At 38.4% G+C, this 19,443-nt stretch overlaps 2 protein-coding genes across 3 annotated transcripts in view; both read right to left on the bottom strand.

The window, feature by feature from the left end:
- acvr1c (activin A receptor type 1C) overlaps positions 1-2,693 on the bottom strand; it is an 84,659-nt gene extending 81,966 nt beyond the window's left edge. The window contains exon 1 of one of the 2 annotated variants that reach the window (XM_055214806.2): positions 2,481-2,693. In XM_055214806.2, the coding sequence (XP_055070781.2) occupies positions 2,481-2,544 (64 nt within the window). In that variant the 5' untranslated portion in view covers positions 2,545-2,693. The remainder of the gene's footprint in view (positions 1-2,480) is intronic. The other variant, XM_055214805.2, reaches the window with a different exon arrangement.
- Positions 2,694-12,415: 9,722 nt separating this feature from the next.
- LOC129451718 (activin receptor type-1) overlaps positions 12,416-19,443 on the bottom strand; it is a 42,811-nt gene continuing 35,783 nt past the window's right edge. Inside the window, exons 8-11 of the mRNA XM_055215095.2 lie at positions 18,621-18,896; positions 15,637-15,834; positions 13,769-13,899; positions 12,416-13,304 (exon numbers count right to left, since the gene is read on the bottom strand). Of these exons, the coding sequence (XP_055071070.1) occupies positions 13,170-13,304; positions 13,769-13,899; positions 15,637-15,834; positions 18,621-18,896 (740 nt within the window). The 3' untranslated portion in view covers positions 12,416-13,169. The remainder of the gene's footprint in view (positions 13,305-13,768; positions 13,900-15,636; positions 15,835-18,620; positions 18,897-19,443) is intronic.

Raw genomic sequence — 19,443 nt, 5'->3', positions numbered from 1 at the left:
GCTTTTCATTTAGATTTCACATCTGAAAGAAAGGGGTACAGGCGTTTTCTGTGCGTTTTATGAATCACACATAAGCAGTTTTGAGAAATTATCGTCAGATCTAATTTAGGATGGTTTCTACGCAACATTTTATAAAAAAGGCTCTTGCATGCTTCCTCTGTGTGCTTCCCTAAGGACATGGTTATAAAATTAGTTTTTGCTGTACTCTGACTTGTAACTTAATGCCAGTACAAAATTAATTTGTGCATGAAAAAATTTACATTGAAATCATGAAAAATTAGAAACTATAGATCAAACCCACGTTTAAGTAAAACTACCATTGTATGACAGTAAATTGTAAAAAAAAACATTTTCTGGCACATCTACTGATTAGCCTACTGTGGTTTTACCACAAATACTATATCGTATCCATGGCTACTGTAGTGAAACCATTGTTATTTTCATAAGGGCAAACACTGGGTGTGCCTGAAATGGTTTCTTCTGTAAAGAGCTCGGATGTACTCTAAAAACAAGCTCATAAATTTTATGATGCTATCTAAAATGCTGCCTTTACAAGAGGAGAGGTTATATCCAGAGGAGCATGCATTTGTTTAACAGCTAGCTTCTGCTCAGTTTCTGTTCTGTGACATGATCAAATTTGACAGCCTCGCACCTACACACTTTTTTCTGATAATTATTTAACTAACAAATGCTTTTTATCATTTTACAGAGATATTTTAAATACCTAGTCCAAGTACAGGTTGTAAATAACTTCGGCTGAAGGCATTCTTTAATCAAAATCACTTGGCACCAACAAGAACAAAAGCATAGGCATTACTGTGCTTTTTGGACAACAGTGACAGAAAAAGTCAGCCCTCACAATAAATCCAGACGCACGCACGCACGCACACACACACAGTGATGATTAATGATTACAGAGATCTACTTTTTCATTATAAATTACAGTTTTAAATGAAAAGACTTTGTAAATGCTGTAAGGCTGTTTAACACTGAAATATATATATATATTATACTAAATTAGAATGTTGGTGTTTGTTGACATTTATTACACGCCACTTTAAAATGCTTGATTCTGATTGGCCGGTCGTGACATTCCAAGTTATGTTATTCCCAAATAACACACAGTAACCCGGATGCTGCAAATCATTTTGGCAGGTACAGTTTATTATTACACAATATTTAATATTATCACACTGTCAAGGCTGATTTCTGCGATAACCACCTGCTGCCTATACACTAGTTGTTGGATCAGTGTGAATTAGCCCTTACAGATTTAACACTAACTGAAAACAGCAAGGCTAATACTGTAGGTTAAAGGACTAAAGGACATTTAAACATTCAAACTCATTCATATGGACTCTTAGGGTTTGATTTAAGTACTGATCACTAAACTACAACCCTGTGAGAGTTTAAACTCAACCTGACAAGAAATATTATCCTAACAATTTGGGCAAAACAAATCAATGTGAAGCTACATGTGAAAACCATCAAATTTGGTTTCATTTCACCTATTAATTTCACTATAATATCATTTTTATGTTCACTATAATTGTATAGAAAACGGTAAATCATAATTAAAATGACTTAAGCTGTGTTTTCACAGGCAGGGTCACATTAAAAATCTATAGCTGCTTTTTTCTACATAATACAGTCCAAGTCCAAGCAAAATGATTTCAAAAGGAATACAACTTTACATGAAAAGATTTTTATGATCATTACAAACATTTCATTTTAGTTACCCTAAACTTTTGAACGATAGTGTAGGTCCTGTAAGTTTTTGCCAGTTTGCCCTTTCTACAATAATTGAAATGGCTCTTTTATATATGTTTTAATATATTTTGTAATAAAATTTTTAACACAACATGCAATCATTTGAAAAGGCCCTGTTGTGTAAAAAATTAATAAAAAATACATATATAAAAACCTTTAAATAAACAAAAAGTCATGATATTTCACTTCTCTTACACACTGTAATTTAAACAAATATAGTTTAAAAATCGGTCCATCAGGGAAAAGATGCGATGTTTATCTGCATCATTTATTCTACCGTTGAAACTTTTTTACTGCAGTGAGATAATAAGGCAATAAATCCTTACACTCATTATAAAATGTATCACAGGTTTAGGTATTTGGTGCACGTGCTTGGCTAAATGCTGCACGTAAATGTTTTAAAATGAACTAGATGGGGACATTTTCAGTCTTTTCATGATCTCTACTGATCTTTTACCTGCACCATTTCATTATATAATGTTCAGAGTCCATCTATAACAAGTTAACCATAATCACAGCAGAATGAGGTCATTAGATTCACAGCTGAGTAAGTGAATTTCAGTTTTGTAAGAAGATTACACAGCACGTTGTGAACACCATGAACTTAACTTTACTCACACGTAACACATATTGCAAAATAATCATTTCAGTTTGTTTGGAAAATATATTTCAAGGTATGCTAAAGTGAGCCGACAAGAAAAAAACTCTACCTGCAGTGACTTGTGCAAAGATGAAGAGTAGCAGCACAGCTTCTGAGCACCTTAGATGAGGCATGACATCTGTCACTCTCCACAGACCAACACATCCAAAGCTTTGCACAAAATCATCATTACTCTGTTCTGCTGTATATTCACGGTGTCTGCCTGCATTGCTCCACTCCAAATAAACCAAACTCTAAATACGCAGACAGACTTGCCCCGCCTACTATGGCTCAATGTAAGAGGATTAAAGGGAAAGGGAGAGGGAGAGAGAGAAAGAAATTGAGGGCTAAAGAAAGGGAGAGAGACAGAGAGAGAGAGAGAGAGAGAGAGAGAGAGAGAGAGAGAGAGAGAGAGAGAGAGAGAGAGACAGAGAGAGAGAGAGAGAGAGAAAGAAAGAAAGAAAGAAAGAAAGAAAGAAACAAAGAAATTGAGGGTGAAAGAAATGGAGAGAGAGAGAGCACTAGTAAACACCCATGGCATGAAGATGGACGTACAGTAGCTGATACCTTGGATATTATTGTTGCTGGTTAGTAAATTACAAGAGAACTTTTATTATATTGGGTACTTGTGCTATAATGCACATCACGAAAGTGCTATAAATAAAAGCTATTTCGTCATTGGTTTCATTGTAGATACTGAATTGAGACCCATATAATGAACCTTGGAAATTAACATTACGGCTAAGATTTCTTGCATTGTGGCATTAGTTTCATGACAGTAAGACACCCTTTAGAAAGATTTTCATTTCAGGGGTGATTATTACTATTCAAAAAGAAACACCTTTCCTTCTACTTAATGCACACACATATGCTTACAGTCTGAATGCTTCTTACATTTTTTTTATAACAAAATTAAAAATAACAAACTTATAACAAACTTGACTTAATCAGAGACCAAAAGTTGCTCCTTAAAGACCATATAAGGGCTGCCCATGTTTTACATTGTAATACATTTGTATATTTACAATTTGTACAGAAGAATACATTTTATTCTGTCTGACAGGCAGGAAAGAGAAAAAATTGGAAAGAGACATGAAGTTGGTATAAAAATGTGTATCACTATATTTCACAGTGCAGAATCTATTAAACCAGCAGTGGAGGGGTTGAATGTCCCATCTTCACAGGTTTATTTCATGAACGATGCCATGTTTATGCTCCATAATAAAAAATTAATGACATAATTTTTCCGACCCTACAAATTCACTTCAGTTTGCAAGTCTGGCAGGCTTTGCATTTTTTGTTATTTTGTGAAAAGATACATTTTTAAAAACAGCTTATTTGTAGACACCAAGGACAGGCAATTATTACTAAGAGGCAGCATTCAGTTATTTTACTTATTAAACATACATGGGTTTCTACTGAGCCATCTGTTCAAACAGTATGTACCTGTGCATCAACTGAAACTTTCCATAATTAGAATAAACATTGATTTTCTGTTTTTGTTTATAAAGTATTATAGGCACACAATATTTGGGGTAATAACTGTTAGATGTAATCTAACATACACTCAAAAAACAAACCCAACCACTGGGTTATAAATAAACATATACTGGGTTGTTATCCAACAATGGGTTGAAACAACCCATCAGATGTTTTTTTATTATCCAATGGGTTAAAACAACCCAGCAAATGTTTATTTGTCCATATTTTACCCAACTATGGGTTAAAACAGGGGTGCCCATAGACCCTTTTACTATTTGTACTCAATGATGATGTTACCAGCCGGAGTGAGCCACTAACGCCCCTCCGTAAGTGCCACCTCGAGGAGGTCCCCAAAAGCACCCCAATGACCAAACACACGAGAACAGATAAGTAAATTTAAAACAAGCTTTATTTAAATTATTTAAAATATGGTTGGGAAGGGGAAAGGGGAGTTTAAAATAATGTCTTGTTTCCTTTTCGTTTCTTGCAGGGGAGGAGAGGGCCAAGTGCCAGGGGTAGGGACACCCACAGAGAGGGGAAAAAGGGGACGGAGCTCCTTCGTCCGATGGTCAGTATATATACACTCCTAGGGGTCTCAGCCCTCAGCCTTGTTTTGTGTTGAACGCGTGGCGCCCTCCTCTTCCCCTGGAGGCAGAAAGGAAACACACAATTAGTGGATAGAAGGCCAAACGCAACTACCTGAGCTCTGTCAAGGGGTTTGTTCCGTGGTTCCAAGTGGGGCATCCTTGCCTCCCTCCTGCAATCTACCGGCACTACATCCGTATCTCCTTCCCCGTGGACTGGGGGTGAATGTCTTGTGGTCCAAGGCCCTGCGAATACAAGTGGTATAGCCAGGTAAGTATTACCGTTAGTTCCGTTGTGAAAATAACTTGCTCCTCTGTTTCCCTCGTTCCACGGAATGCTGGAGTGCCGTCCCTCCGTCCGCAGGCCCACTGCCTTCACAACTCATCCTGGAGGCCCCTACAGCCACAGGTAAGAGACAGGTTAGTGTCACAGGGTGACTATGATAGGGCGGAACCAAAAGCAGCGAAGATTGGTTCCGCCCGAAGATTGTTTCCGACCAGACCAATTTTCACAAACACCTTTTTACTTCCTGGTTTCTGTGGCAACACAATCGGGGCTTATGAGAAACAGGTGTGCGGAGTTAATGTGGCAACCGTGTGATTGGAGGATTTGTTGAAGATGAGACCTACAAATAGATCTGTAGAAAACAGAGAAGCAAGTTGATTTCGGGGTGAGCTCCTTTACACCTAGGGCGGACCAAACCACACGCTCCTTCCTTGGAAGAGCCAGAAAGCGCCGTTGATCCGGGGATCGCTTAAATCGAGTGGAAAGAGTGCGGTAGCCGAAAGAGGCAAAAAGGAAGGAGTTGTGGCCATTAAAGGAGCACCACGGAAAAGGTGCTTTGTTGCTGTAGTGTTGTGTTCTGTTGGCGGTGTCGTGTTGTGCTGTGCTGTCGTGCTGTTATTGCCACGGAGGAATCGGAGTTGGATGAACTGGGCGAAGAAGCGTCGCTAAAGCGAGTCACTAGGTTGGCTAAGTTGAAGACAGTTGCTGTTTTCGATGCGGATAGCTGGGAAGCCTCAGCAAGTGTGAGTAAACGAACTCAACCATTGGGAGTAACTAAGCAAAGAGTATCACCTGATCCTGTGTTGTGAGTTGCCACGTAGCGTTGCGGCCCCACTGGAGAGAGAAGCGTGGGCGAGCCGGGGAGCCACGCTGGAAGTAGAGAATATACGTGAGTAACATTGAAGTCTGTGGTGTATTGTGAATGCAAAAGTATTACCAGATCCTGTGTTGTGAGTTGCCACGTAGCATTGCAGCCCCACTGGAGAGAGAAGCGTGGGCGAGCCGGGAAGCCACACTGGAAGTAGAGAGCGTACGTGAGTAGCGTTGAAGTCTGCGGTGTGTATTGTGAATGCAAAAGTATCACCTGATCCTGTGTTGTGAGTTGCCATGTGGCATTGCGGCCCCACTGGACAGAGAAGCGTGGGTGAGCTGGGGAGTCACACTGGAAGTAGAGAACATATGTGAGTAGCATCGAAGTTTGTATTGTGGATTGTAAACACAAAGTATTACCTGATCTTGTGTTGAGAGTCACCCCGTAGCGTTGCGGCCCCACTGAAGAGAAAGAAGCGTGGGCGAGCCGGGGAGCACCAGAAGCACCACAGGGGGTCCTGTGTTCCTCTCTTATTCATTTCATCCCCTCCACCACAAAAAACCACCCAACCAACCACACGGCGGTCCCGGGTCGAGTTCTGGCTCCGTCCATAGTTCACGAAGTGTGTGTGTAGTGCTGTGGGTGAGTTTTGTCTTCATTTGTGTGTGTACACCAAAAAGCTTGCAGTGTCGTGCTGTGCTCATGTCGACAGAAGCCACTTCGAGGCCAGAGGAGTCATGAGGAGATTTTAGCCGTTGAGGTCGGTGGAGTGTGGGTTGAAGAAAGTTGTAAGTTGGGATTTCTTTGAGCGGGAAGTGACGAAACCTTCCCTTCGTTTCCAATCACGTCCTCCACTTCAGCGAATCATCTCCGTTGTTTCTGCTCCTTGGCTTGTCTTTATAACACAACACACAGCTTCGCCCGCAGCGCCTTTTTCCAACCATCCACAAGCACACTTCCTGTGTTTCACACACTTCCTTTATACTCCTCACCTCCTGTGAACTGCCCAGTCAGCATTCGCCACCTCATCACACACACCTGATGCGTATTCCCTTCGATTTTGTTGCCCGGGGTTACCCGGAAGTGACGGGTGTTTGCGTAAATCGGTCCGCCCTCATAGTCACTCGTGACATCGACGTGGACATTACTATTCAATTTTTTTAACTCCTCAAAAAGAAATGAGTACTTGTGACAGTCTTAAATCCAGGTATATGCAGTATAGTCCCAACACGCATTTAAAGTGTTAAAAAATTTAATTGTGTTCTTTTCTGTAATTGGTAGATCTTGTCGGTTTAGCATTTAAAAAGTAGACCCCCACACACACAAAAAAAGTCTGGGCATAAAACAATCTAACATTTTTAAGAGTGTAAAATTTAAATATAGCATGAAAATTGCCGGATCTTAAATGCCTGTTATGTAAACACATCTGTCCATTCAACCCTACAAAACCATGGTTGGTTAAAACGTGGAAAACCTGACAGTCGGGTTACAAGTAAACCAACTTTATTTTGATAATTTGATACAGTCTCTGTATGATATATTCCACATTTCATGCAAATCAGGCAAATGAGTTTGAAAACATTTGCAATATTATTAATAAATGGTGGATAGCATTGCCATTTGTTGTATAGTTGTACTCTGTAAGGCCCAAAATATCAAAACAGATCAGGAAAAACAAATGTTAAAAGCATATTTTCATCACCACTTGGCATCTACTCTCAGGGTATGGTGCTGAACAATAATACCGAATTTCGTAATGATATGCCATGTTGCGTTTTTAGAATGCTACACAGCACTACAAAATGGTTAGTAAAATAAAAGTAAGTAAATTAAAATCAACAAGTAAAACAAAATAGACTTTTTAATAGACTATATCAAAAAGTTACCCTCCAGATTGTTTAATCCATTGTGGTAGCCCTTGCTCACAAAAAGGTTGGAGACCCCTGCCCTATATGTTGTATTATATCTTTAGATCCATTCTAACTGCTACAGAAACAGCAGTTACAAACACAGTTGATGCGGCAGTGGTTCAGTGGTTCATGTAGGTTGTCTACAAACCGGAAGGTTGGTGGTTCAATCCCGGCTCCACCTGACCAAGACACCTAACTCCAGCTGCTCCCAACGAGCTGATGGTGCCTTGCTTGGCTGACACTGCCATCAGTGTGTGTGTGAATATGAGGCCACTTTGAACTGCTTTCAACAGACCCATCCAAAGCGCTTTACTTTACCAAATGATACAAACAATGTGTATGAATGATCAAACAGTGCCAACCTCAAGATGATTTCCCAGAAGGACCTTGAGACAGTAATCTATGCATTTATAACATCAAGGTTGGACTACTGTAACTCCCTCTACCTGGGTTTGTCTAAATCAGTGTTTTGCAGATGGTAGCCAGAATGCTTACTGCCACTAAAAAACGTGAGCACATTACACCTGTGCTGGCTTCTCTTCACTGGTTACCAGTTAAGCTTCGCATTGACTTTAAAACTTTGCTCCTTGCTTTGCATGGTCTTGCTCCTCAATACATTTGCGAGCTTCGTATCCTAGACACTGCTTCAAGACCTCTTAGATCATCTTGTCAACTTCTATTCACAGTTTCTCGTTCCCGTTACAAAACTAAAGGTGATCGGGCTCTCTCAGTGGCTGCTCCTAGGCTCTGGAATAGTCTTCCTCTCTCTCAATCAGATCTGGGGCCTCATTTATAAAGCGTTTTTATGCACGGATTTGATATTAAACCGTTGTTACGCTCAAATCCACTCCAACGCTCAGATTTATAAAACTTCTCTTTGACGTGGAAAAGTACTTACCTCCATGTTTCCTTGTGGCAATATTGCAGGTAAGCATATTCGAAACTTTAACAGCGTCAACCAGGGGCGATTCTAGGATTTTCATTTTAGGGGGGCTTAGCCCCCAGTAAGGATATGATTAAAAAAATATTATTTGACTAGGGTAGGGTTGTATACTACTAACCTTATTGCAATCCACGATCCCATTGTATTCCATGTGTTTCATATATGGGACTAGAACATTTTCAGCTGGGAATGGAGATTTTTTTACAATGAAGACTTCCTGATTCATTATTCACTGTGCAAATACACGACACACGTTTTTAGTACAAACACATCATTTTATTGTTTGCATTTCTATGCTCACATAGAAACCTTAGATAAGGTTTTTATTTTTGACAAAATAAAATAAACTTTTAACCAGGAAATAACATAAATGTGTGTGTTAACATAAATATAAACATAAACAGGATTTGCTAATCTTATAGGTTAATATTAGGCCTATTAGTTGATTTAGCCACTGTTAATCTGGGAGCAAATTTATACAGATCTAAAATATAGAAAAGGGGACTGACCAACAAGTGATCTACCTTAATACTGAGTTGTCAAGATGCAGTATGATGTGGTTTTCAGGACAGGGTTTAGATTAATCCAGGACTAGGCCTCAGTTATATTAGGATGCTTATGTAGTTTTTACAAGCATACCTTACAAAATAGTACAGGTGTGCATCTTGAGACAAAACATACTACAGGTGTGCATCTTGAGACAAAACAATGTGACTGATGTATTTTATGTTAGTGCAAGCTACTTTTAGTTAAGAACTAAAATTCAAGTCTTGAACTAGACTTAAGCCCTGTCTGGGAAACAGCCCCTATGTCTATACTATAGTAGGTGAACCTTCAAAAACTTACTAGGAATACACAATGTATACTACCATACCACAGACAAATACACGGTTGGCATACACTTTTTAAAAGGAAGGAGTTCAAATGTTGAAATATTAATATTTTACATGAAACAAACATATTTAATATAGCTACTCATATTATTAGATTTAAAAAAAGTTATTTTAAAGAACTGAAAATAAGTTGAAGCTTGATTTGCACTTTTGATCCAGTTTTCCCACAAAAACCAAGTTTTATAAAAGGATAAACTTCACAATCACCCGGTGTTTCGCTGCATGAAATGATCTGCCTGATGCGTTCAGAACAACAACTGTACATAAAGCAAATGCATCACGCCAGCACCTGACTTTAAAACAACATTAATCAGCAATATATAGATGTGTGCTTTTAATGGTAACTTTACTGACCTGCTCCCTTCTTAGCGAATATTTCTGTGATTTTGCAGCATCTCGCTGCGTCTGTCTCTCTCTGCTTCTCCTTTGTGGCTTTATCTAACAAATATGCAGCGCAAAGGCAGTGGGTTGCCACCGTTAGGTCATGTGGTGGCATTTTCGCAACGCGATTGACTGACTCGTAGATTTTAAGAGGTCCGTCATTCATTCATATCATATTATTTCACATGTCAACCTGAGCTGACTGCACGGCAGGTTAGAACAGCCGCCAGGCCAAGATGGCCAGTCCGCCTGCACACACTTTGTACTACTGTACTGATGTTCGCTCTGCTCAGTCCCGCTGCGTTTTGAAAACGCGCTAAATCCATGCTGACTCAGATCAGAGGAGGAGCCAAACCTTGACGCAGCATGCCGCCTTTTCTACATAGTTTTTATAGGGGACTGAAGCGATCACAAATTAATGAATCAAATCATTTTTTAGTGGGGCTGGGCTGAAGCCTCCCTAAAAAGGGCCTAGTGACGCCCCTGGCGTCAACATCATCTGTATTAGAGCTTAGATCGGGCCCAAAAAACATAACTGAAGCCCCTGCACGTTGTGTCCGAGCCCAGCCCGCCCGACACATTAACTTTAATTATGAGCCCGACGAGCCCAATTTAAACTCGACAATGTTTTGATAGTGCGCCGTGACGTTCTCAACTACAATTCACAATTGGTTGAACTACAGAAATCTGTTCAGAATTATCTTAATGAACTAATGCAACAATGATGACGCATGTAAACTGTGCTGTTTGTTTATTCAGAATAGAAACATAATAAAAAAACATGCAACAATGATGCACACAGAAAATGAACAAGAATGAACTGTGGAGAAGGCCTATAGGAGAAGACATACTACTCTAAAATATCAAAATAGTCCAACATATTTTGTTTAAAATATATTCTAAAACCTTGTTAAATTATTTTAAAATGTAGACCTATTCCGATGCAAAAAGGTGGTGCCCAAGCTATAGGTTCAGGAAAAGATTTTCTAGTTCGTCATCTTTTCAAAAAATATTTAAAAATATAGCAAAATTGTTTTGCGGTGTTTAACGCACATGTAAATGTTACAGAACATATGTGCTTTATTGAATTGAAGTAAAAACTAATCGAATTTAATGATTACAACGACGTGAAAGGAAATAAATTGTACGACATTTAAGAGTGATGGATGGGTATTTCAAACATTTATATAAATTATTCCCATGCATCGATTTTAATGTTAAACATCTGTAAATCGAAATGAATCCATATGGAATATATTTTCCGACAGTTTAAGATACGATCTTTGAATTTTAAATTCGAAAATATTTTACACCGCCGCGCAGGAGGCATGGCAAACTGAAACAAAACTTTAAAGACACAAGTTTACGTGTAAAACTACATTTGAATGAAACCCGTGAATTGAAAGGTCCACTAATAATCGCCTTAACTCGAGTGATGTCAATAAAGTTTCCATGTTAGAATTTAGAAATATTAAAAACTTATGCAAACGACAACAAATAAATTTTCTTACCACTCGCCATTGTAGCAGTCAGAGAATTTGGCCTTTGAAAATTTCATAGTTTTATGCTAATAAATTAAATTAGGGGCGTTTACAAGCCGGAGATAATTTGTGATTTATAAACTGCACATCTGGAAAAGAGGTGTACGCACTCTTTATCGTGCGTACGCTCCTTTCCTCTGAATCACACATACGATCATTTCAAAAATGGCCTTAGATCAGGGATGGGCAACTTCGCTCCTGGAGGGCCGGTGCCCTACAGACATTAGCTCCAACCATAATTTAACACACCTGAAGCAGCCAATTAAGGTCTTACTAGGCATAGTAGAAACTTTTTGGCAGGTGTGTTGATGCAAGTTGGAGCTAAACTCTGCAGGACACCGGCCCTCCAGGACCAAAGTTGCCCATCCCTGCCTTAGATGAAATGTAGGATAGTTCCTTCGTCGCAATTTTATAAATGAGGCCCCTGCTCCTTTCATTTCGGTCTTTAAAACCTCTCTGAACATGTATTTTATTCCTTGTGTTTTGCTAACAGTCTTGCTAAGGGTGCATATTTTTATCTGGTCATTTGGTTATGTGCCAATATTGTATTTTATTTTTATTATTTGATCTTGTGTATATTTCTTCTATTATGGATAGCTTTTATTTTATTTGAACTTTGTATTTATCTATTGTACAGCACTTTGTAACACATGTTGTTTTAAATGTGATATTTAAATAAATATAGTAAAGTGTATTTTAAACAAACAGTTCCATGTAATGACATGACAGTGCCTCCTGGTGGCATATCTCTCTGGGATCTAGAGTCAAACAGACCTGCTGAGTTTTATAGGCTACCAACTGGCAACTAACCTTGTGTAATATCTGCTCAAATTTAATTTAATTGGCTAATGACGCCCATGTTGTTCTATGTTTACCAGTGATATATCAATTTTCTAGTAATTCAGACAGATTGCTGTTGTTATAGCCTTTTTTGTTTGTTTCTTTCTTTCTTTTATGATACTGCACAACTAAGTGGTCAAGTTCCCCATTCTTTTTTTTTTTCGTTTTGCAAGTGACCTCAAATTGGACCCAAACATAAGTACCAAGTTCTGTATCAATAACCTATTCATATCAAAAAATGTATAGTCATTTATGTAAAATTCTACAATTTGACACTCATACTTTGATAATACAAACTCATTATACAGTAATGGTACAGCACATACAGTAAGAATTTCTTTCAGGATCTTGTAGTTTTATTTAAGATTTTTTGCTCTTTTAGTGTCTGTATTTAACAAAGTATATAAAACAAAACAAAAAACAAATACATAATGCTAAATTCTCAGCAATACACAAAATATCTGAAACTGAATACATTAGAAGTCAGAGGGACATCATGAGAGGGACAAACTTAAAAGCTGTTTGTCTTTGACATTAATTAACATGTTCACTGTCTACTTTAAAGTAGTAACTGGTTTCCTGTAACCATGATTCATAGAGTCAACCCCAGTAAATTCCTTATTTCTGCTGTGTTATGAATTATTTGGAGTTGCTTAATTTAGCAATTTGTTGAGTAAAGTCACCTGTAACAGCAAACAATGCACAAACCTCGAGTGCAATAAATAGAGCACACTGCTAATGAAACGGATATTTTTCATGGAGCTCTAAAAACTGAAGCAGCTTTAAAAGGAAAACAAAGCGCTTTCTTCAAATGCCCAGTTACAGTACTAGTCTTTGTGTTACAGAAAAATGAACAAAAGATCCTACGTCTTAAAAGAGACTCCCATATCAAAGACTGAAGTCTTTCAAATGCCCACCACACCTTTATCTTTGGATGCCAAAATGTGCCCCACTGCAATATCAAAATAAATACAATGTGCCTCTATAAGAGCACAGAGCTCAGACGGTACTATTTTCCAGCGTCTTCTCCAGAAGAGACGACAACCGAGCATGGTAAAGGCCTTTAGGTTCTTCCATACAGAAGTACTTCAAATGTCGGTTTTAATTTTTTCCAGAGAGTTATTAATTTTTGTCAGAGTTTTTTTGATTCGTAATGCCGTAAGTCTGGCTGATGGGCTCTGGTACCAACACTCCTTCATGAGTTTAGCGATAGATGTTAAGGTCTGAAAGATAAAAACAAAATCTGAATTAAATAAACTGAGTCAAGAATGATCCAACAGTAATTTGGGCTGACTGCTGTAAAGATGTATATACTTTGTCTAAACATTAGATTTCGCTATATTATTTATCCCCTGCATACGTTATTTACACATAAGAGTGATAAAGACGCATGAAATAATTAAAAAATTCCAAGTAAATTGTGTCCTTAAAAAAAGAATTCAAGGCATTTTTGTGAGGGACAACACAAAGCAGTTATTTACCAATGATGAATGTTGCTCATTCCAATAACCTTTTATTTTATTTTATTTTTATAAAATGTATTTGTACAGTGCATGATATAACATTTTCTTTATATCATCACCCCTTACATACATAAACGTTTTCTACACGTTGTTTATGATATAGCGATTAATGATTGATCAATATAGCTAGAAGGTGCTGGAGAATTGTATAAGCAGGTACTTACAGGATCTGGGAACCATCTGTTTGGAATGTTGGGTCTCTGTTGGTCTATGCATATCACCTTCTTCATATCCTCAAAGCTGGGGTCGCTCGGCACTACATCATGGAATGGTGGCTTGTATTCTTCTACGATACCTGTGTGGTCCAAAACAAAACACCTTTATAAACCATTATCATAATTCTCAGGACGTGAATTACACTTATTTTCACCAATTAGCACAAACATTTTGCGTTTGTCTGTGTTTTCAATTTCAATTCATCAGGACCACCAACAGCACTGGCTATATACTGGCTTTTACACAGCAGGGAGCAATTGGGAGCAATTTTAGGAGAGGCATATGGAGGGCATCAACCAGCTCCCATTGCACTAATGACCCCTTCAAAGTGATGGGGCAAAAGCGACGTGACACACACACACACACACACACACACACACACACACACACACACACACACACACACACACACACACACACACACACACACACACACACACACACTTATATTCTTGCCAATAACATACACACCAGAGAATGTGAGCAGAGCAGAGTGGGAGCGGCGTGATTTTGCCTGAAAAGAGGAGCGGACTGCTAACATATTCTGCATTACCTTTCAACCGGGGTGTACTCTGGTTGACAGGTGTTTGCATTAGTCAAAACACCCACCCTAAGCCTCTATGGCTTGGGCACTTCATTTAATTGCAAGTTTTTTTGACCAATTTTATCACATTCTTTGCAACTAGGTAAAGTGGCGTTAAACGTGAAAATGATAATTGCGCCAGGTTGAAACTAGCAAAAGACATATGCTTCGCGTATTGTGCTGCCTTGCGCTGAATGTATGAAAGGGCCCAAAGTCTTTACTGGTAAATTGCAGTTAACAGATCATGTGTGAACAGAACCTTTCTGTTAATTCAGTGCTGCCAATTTACCAGTAAGAGAGGTTGTAAGATTACAGCCGCACGGCAGTTTAGAGTTAACTACCGCAGGCATCTATTTTATCATAAACCCATTCGAAGCGTCTGCAGCAGACATGTATTTTAACTTGACGCGTGATGCACATAGGTTCACATGACGCGGCAAACACATATTTTAACATGACGAGCCACACACATGACCGGCTGCCATTGATTTACTGGTAAGGTCATTCTGATAAATTCATGGTTATTTATCAAAATTACTGTGTGAAAGAGGTTATTGTCTTTATGTCTTTAAAGGGCACCTATTACATTGCTAAAAACAACGCTATTTTGTGTATTTGGTATAATACAATGTGTCCCGTGGTTTATGGTTAAAAAAAACACATTATTTACCACATACCGTACATTTTTGTAGCTCCAGATATCCCTTTCTTGCTGAAGCGCACAGACTCTGTACAAAGCTCTGAAAAGCGCTGTGTTTTTGATTTGCCAGCTAATCTGTATGTTGTGATTGGTCTGAATACCTCTCGCTCCTTACCATGTTTGAAAGATTCGCTCAATGCTAACAGGAGTTAACTTACAGGCTGTGAGTCTGAAGTGGAGGAATTATGATAATGTCGGTCTTTACTACATGAAAAATTCCAGGAAGTAAACTGCTGCATACAATCCGTGTGTTTGTTGTAGTCCAAGAAAAGAGATTTACGTTGGAGACGATAACTCGCGTCATCATTTACTTTGCACCTTTTGCATATCATTAACATGAACTAATACACATTTACACACCAAAGGAAATGTAAAATCGTGAATCAGGTGCTCTTTAAATGCATTTCTGAACTACAAAGTGAATTATTACAATGAGAAAAGTGTATATTTGAAACAGTACAGTACTAGTGCATAGAGATTACTGATAATTTTAACAGAAAATGTGAAAGTGAATCATGTTTATAGATACATACCATTGCTCACCGTTCTTCTAGCAATCTCCCACAGAACAAGTCCAAAGGCCCAGATATCAACTCGTTTGTAAGACTCAAAGCAATCCATCTGAATGGAGTCATCAAGAACCTCAGGGGCCATGTAGCGCTTGGTCCCAACTTTAGGGTTGTTGCCCACATCCAGCTCATTTGTGTCTTGATAATGCATCACAGCCAGACCTGAAGAAAAAGCAAACATGTGGCCACATCTATCAGTATTAGATACAGTAGTTAATGATCTATCAACAGCTTCATACAACACACATGTGGTCTTGTTTCTGTTTTGTAACAACCAACAGCCTTTGGTAACGTCAGTAACTACATAACCATACTCACATCTACACAAAATAGCAATAAATGTGGTAGCACGACTATAGCACCACATGTGCTATATAGCACTTAAAGTGGTTCGCCTATAATTACGAGCCAGTGAACCAATTTTAGTGCTATTTAGCACCAAATTGTGTAAAATTTTTGCCACTTCATTTGTAAGTAAATTGATAAAGGAATTATTGTACCCGGAGACACTGACTGTACTTGCTAGTGCTAGTTATACTTTACGGGGAGGGACATTCTTATTCATCTACACAACCTGCAAACAAGATGATGATACTATGTTTTGAAAACTTTTTCTGAACAATCAATTTTAAATGTGTACTAGTAGCATACAATTGACTTTAATAAATGCCAAATGATGCTGAGAGTAACTGCAGTCATTTTCTTTGGCTATGCGTTGATGGTGAAATCATCAACAGTGAAGGCTTGGCAAAATAGTAAATTAGTGGCACTTATGAGCACCCGCTTAAATTGCAAAACAAGAAGTGGGACACCCTACGGTCTCAAAAATGTCAAGGACGTGCAATGTCTTTGTGGTGGTCATCACAGGGCTGCAAGTACACAAAGTGATACCAAACAGAGATCAGCACAGGAATTTTCTTTTATCCTGACATGCCCTTTTCTGAGGACAGACAAAACGCAACTACCACACAGCTCAGCAATTAATGTTGTTTGACCTTTCTAAAACAGAATTATTTAGATATGTTTTTTTATTTTTAAGCACAAAGTTTTTTTTCACTTTTGAAAGCCTACAGCTACACCCCTTCTATAAATATATATAGAGATAATTGTGCATTTCCATTTGATTACTCATAAACACTAAAAATCACTTATACCTAATAAGGACTTTAAGGAGTTTTTGTGTGCATGTGTAAACTTTATTTTTGTATGGTTTAAAACGTTGCATCTGAAATGTGTACTGATGAGCCAGAACATTTTGACCAGTAAAGCGAATATTACACAGTCTGTGAAACCTGGGTATCCACTTTTATAATTATAATTTTGCAGATATTAGTTATGCTCTAACACCAACATTAAACACTAACGAAAGTTTGATAAAGTGGCTCAGGAAAAATGGCACCTTTAAAATGCTATTTACCACTATTTTATAATAGTATAAGCTACATGTGTCAAAGCAGTGGTGCCTTTAAAAGTACATTACAAACAAATCAGTCCAACAGCCTGCGATTCAATTTTTAATCTTGAAGGGCAGTTTTGCCTCAGTTTCGCTTGCATAAAACTGTACAAATACTACAAGGATAACTACTTAAGCGGTCTGACTTCGGAGCGTAGCTCCCTGCACGTGCGAGAGAGAATGATCTTGAGAGAGTGGGAGAGAGACAAAAAAAAGCTTTTATTTCAAACAGAATTCCATTACGCTGCCTATGAAGTCTGTCCGAATGCATTTCCCGGAGTTGCCTTCATGCCCCCGAAGTGAAGCAGTGAGGCAAGAAGTCAGCTGCCTAAGCTTTCGGACACAGCCAACAGAGTGAGAGCGGATGATGACGCGCTGGATTTATAATAAAAGACGAGACAACAGAAACGGGATGCGGTGCATTGTCGACACACTTTTACACAGAACTTGCCTTTGAAGCACATCAGAACGTTGAAATCCAAATAATTTCCAAATATATCTGGTATTTTTCTTTTAGATACTTTGCTCTTCTGCAGACACACTTTGTTGTGGAGCCGAACTGCTGCTTCGATATTTGATAGTCCTTAATCAAACTAATTGAAGTTATTGCGATTTGAAAATTGCACCCATTTAAAAAGTGATTTTGGTTTACACACGATCAATCGTGCAGGCCTAATTTACATAATAATAAAAAAAAACATTATATAAATACATCATAAAAGGCTAAAATTGCACTCAGGAAATACTTCTATGCAGAAAACATGTTTTTGAGTTCTGTAAGCAAGAACATTTTTAGTCCGTTTTTGATTTAATGTGCTCTACAAAAACACATCTCATGTTCCTCATCCTGCCCATAAGAGTGTTCTCAGATAAGCGTTAGACTCAATGCTACCTAATGGGTTCTCTGTTAAGGTTTTAGGGGAAAACAATGGTATTTCTCCTAATAAGAGCTTGATGTGGAAATGGGCCAAGGAGCTTTCGAGTGAGTCGGAGTGGATTTAATAAAGAAACTAATTAAAGTGTCCGTCTCCCGTAAGCAAACAACCTGCTTCTGCTTTTTGCTTATTTAAGTGAAAAGGGCAACATGTTCAAAAGTTAAATATTGAGAGGAAAAACAAGTGGGCTTTCACTAGTTTACTGATTCGTAGTGTTTGTTAGATACTGGACAATACAGGGTTAAGGCCAGAATTAGCCATTAAAAAAAGAACAAAATGTTTACGAATTTAAATGAGTTAAATCCATTAATTTGTCATTTCTGAATCATTACCATGAATCTGACATACAATGATTATTCAAAGAAGCAGAACCACAATACAGCAGTGCACAATTATGGCATACATTTATTTTGTTAACATTATTCAACGTTCTGTTGTCAAATACCATAATCATACAGTAGATAGTTTGCGGTTGTTAATGTTTACTGATAAAGTTCACATATAGTTTATGGTAATGAATGGGAGTGCCATATAAATCAAAGTCACGTGTACAATCTTACCAAGGTCAGCTATACAACACTGCCCATTCTTGTTCACCAAGATGTTCTTGCTTTTCAAGTCTCTGTGGGCAATGGCTGGTTTTCCCTGAGTCCCAAAGATCTCCACATGCAGATGGGCAAGGCCACTGGCGATAGACAGTGCCATCCGCAGGCAGGCAGGAGCGTCCAGCATGCTGATTTGAAGATAATCGTAGAGTGAGCCCATCTCATGATAGTGTGTGATCAGCCATAACTGTGTGCTGGAGTTACGTGATGTCATATCTGAAGCAATGAAGCCTAGAAGCAAGACACACATTTTGTCTATAGTACACATGTGGTTTACTTAAGCAAGGCTTTTTAAACTGAGCCCCAAAGATCCACAAAGTACCCCAATAAGCCACAACAAACAATGAACAATACCGTTTTTCAGCATGTATAAATTTTTCTTCATGTTAGTTCATGTCAATACAGTTATTTATGCGCGATCAATGACAACCGGCTGAACCAGTTTAATCCGCTTACCCGCTTCCTATACCTACCGTATATAAATATATTAATTTCTCCCAAGGGTTTTTGTCCTTCTAGGAGTTTTTCCCACCGGGTTTTCTCCTAGGGGTTTTTTTCGTCCCAGGGAGAGTCAGCCAACTTTGGCTTAACTTAGCACTTTACTGTATACGTAAGCAATAAGGTACGAGAGGCTGTGCTGTATCGTGAATAAGTAACGGCTGAAGGGCCCTTCAGCCGTTACTTATTCACGATACAGCACTTGCCTCAAGTGCCTTATTGCTTTTATAAAACGGTTGCCACACAATATTAAAGTAAAAAAATATTAGTGCAACTTTCA

The sequence above is a fragment of the Misgurnus anguillicaudatus genome, chromosome 17 (genome assembly GCF_027580225.2).
Source record: "Misgurnus anguillicaudatus chromosome 17, ASM2758022v2, whole genome shotgun sequence".
Taxonomy (NCBI): domain Eukaryota; kingdom Metazoa; phylum Chordata; class Actinopteri; order Cypriniformes; family Cobitidae; genus Misgurnus; species Misgurnus anguillicaudatus.
Note: the sequence above shows the minus strand (reverse complement) of the source record. Positions and strands in the feature narration are given on the sequence as shown.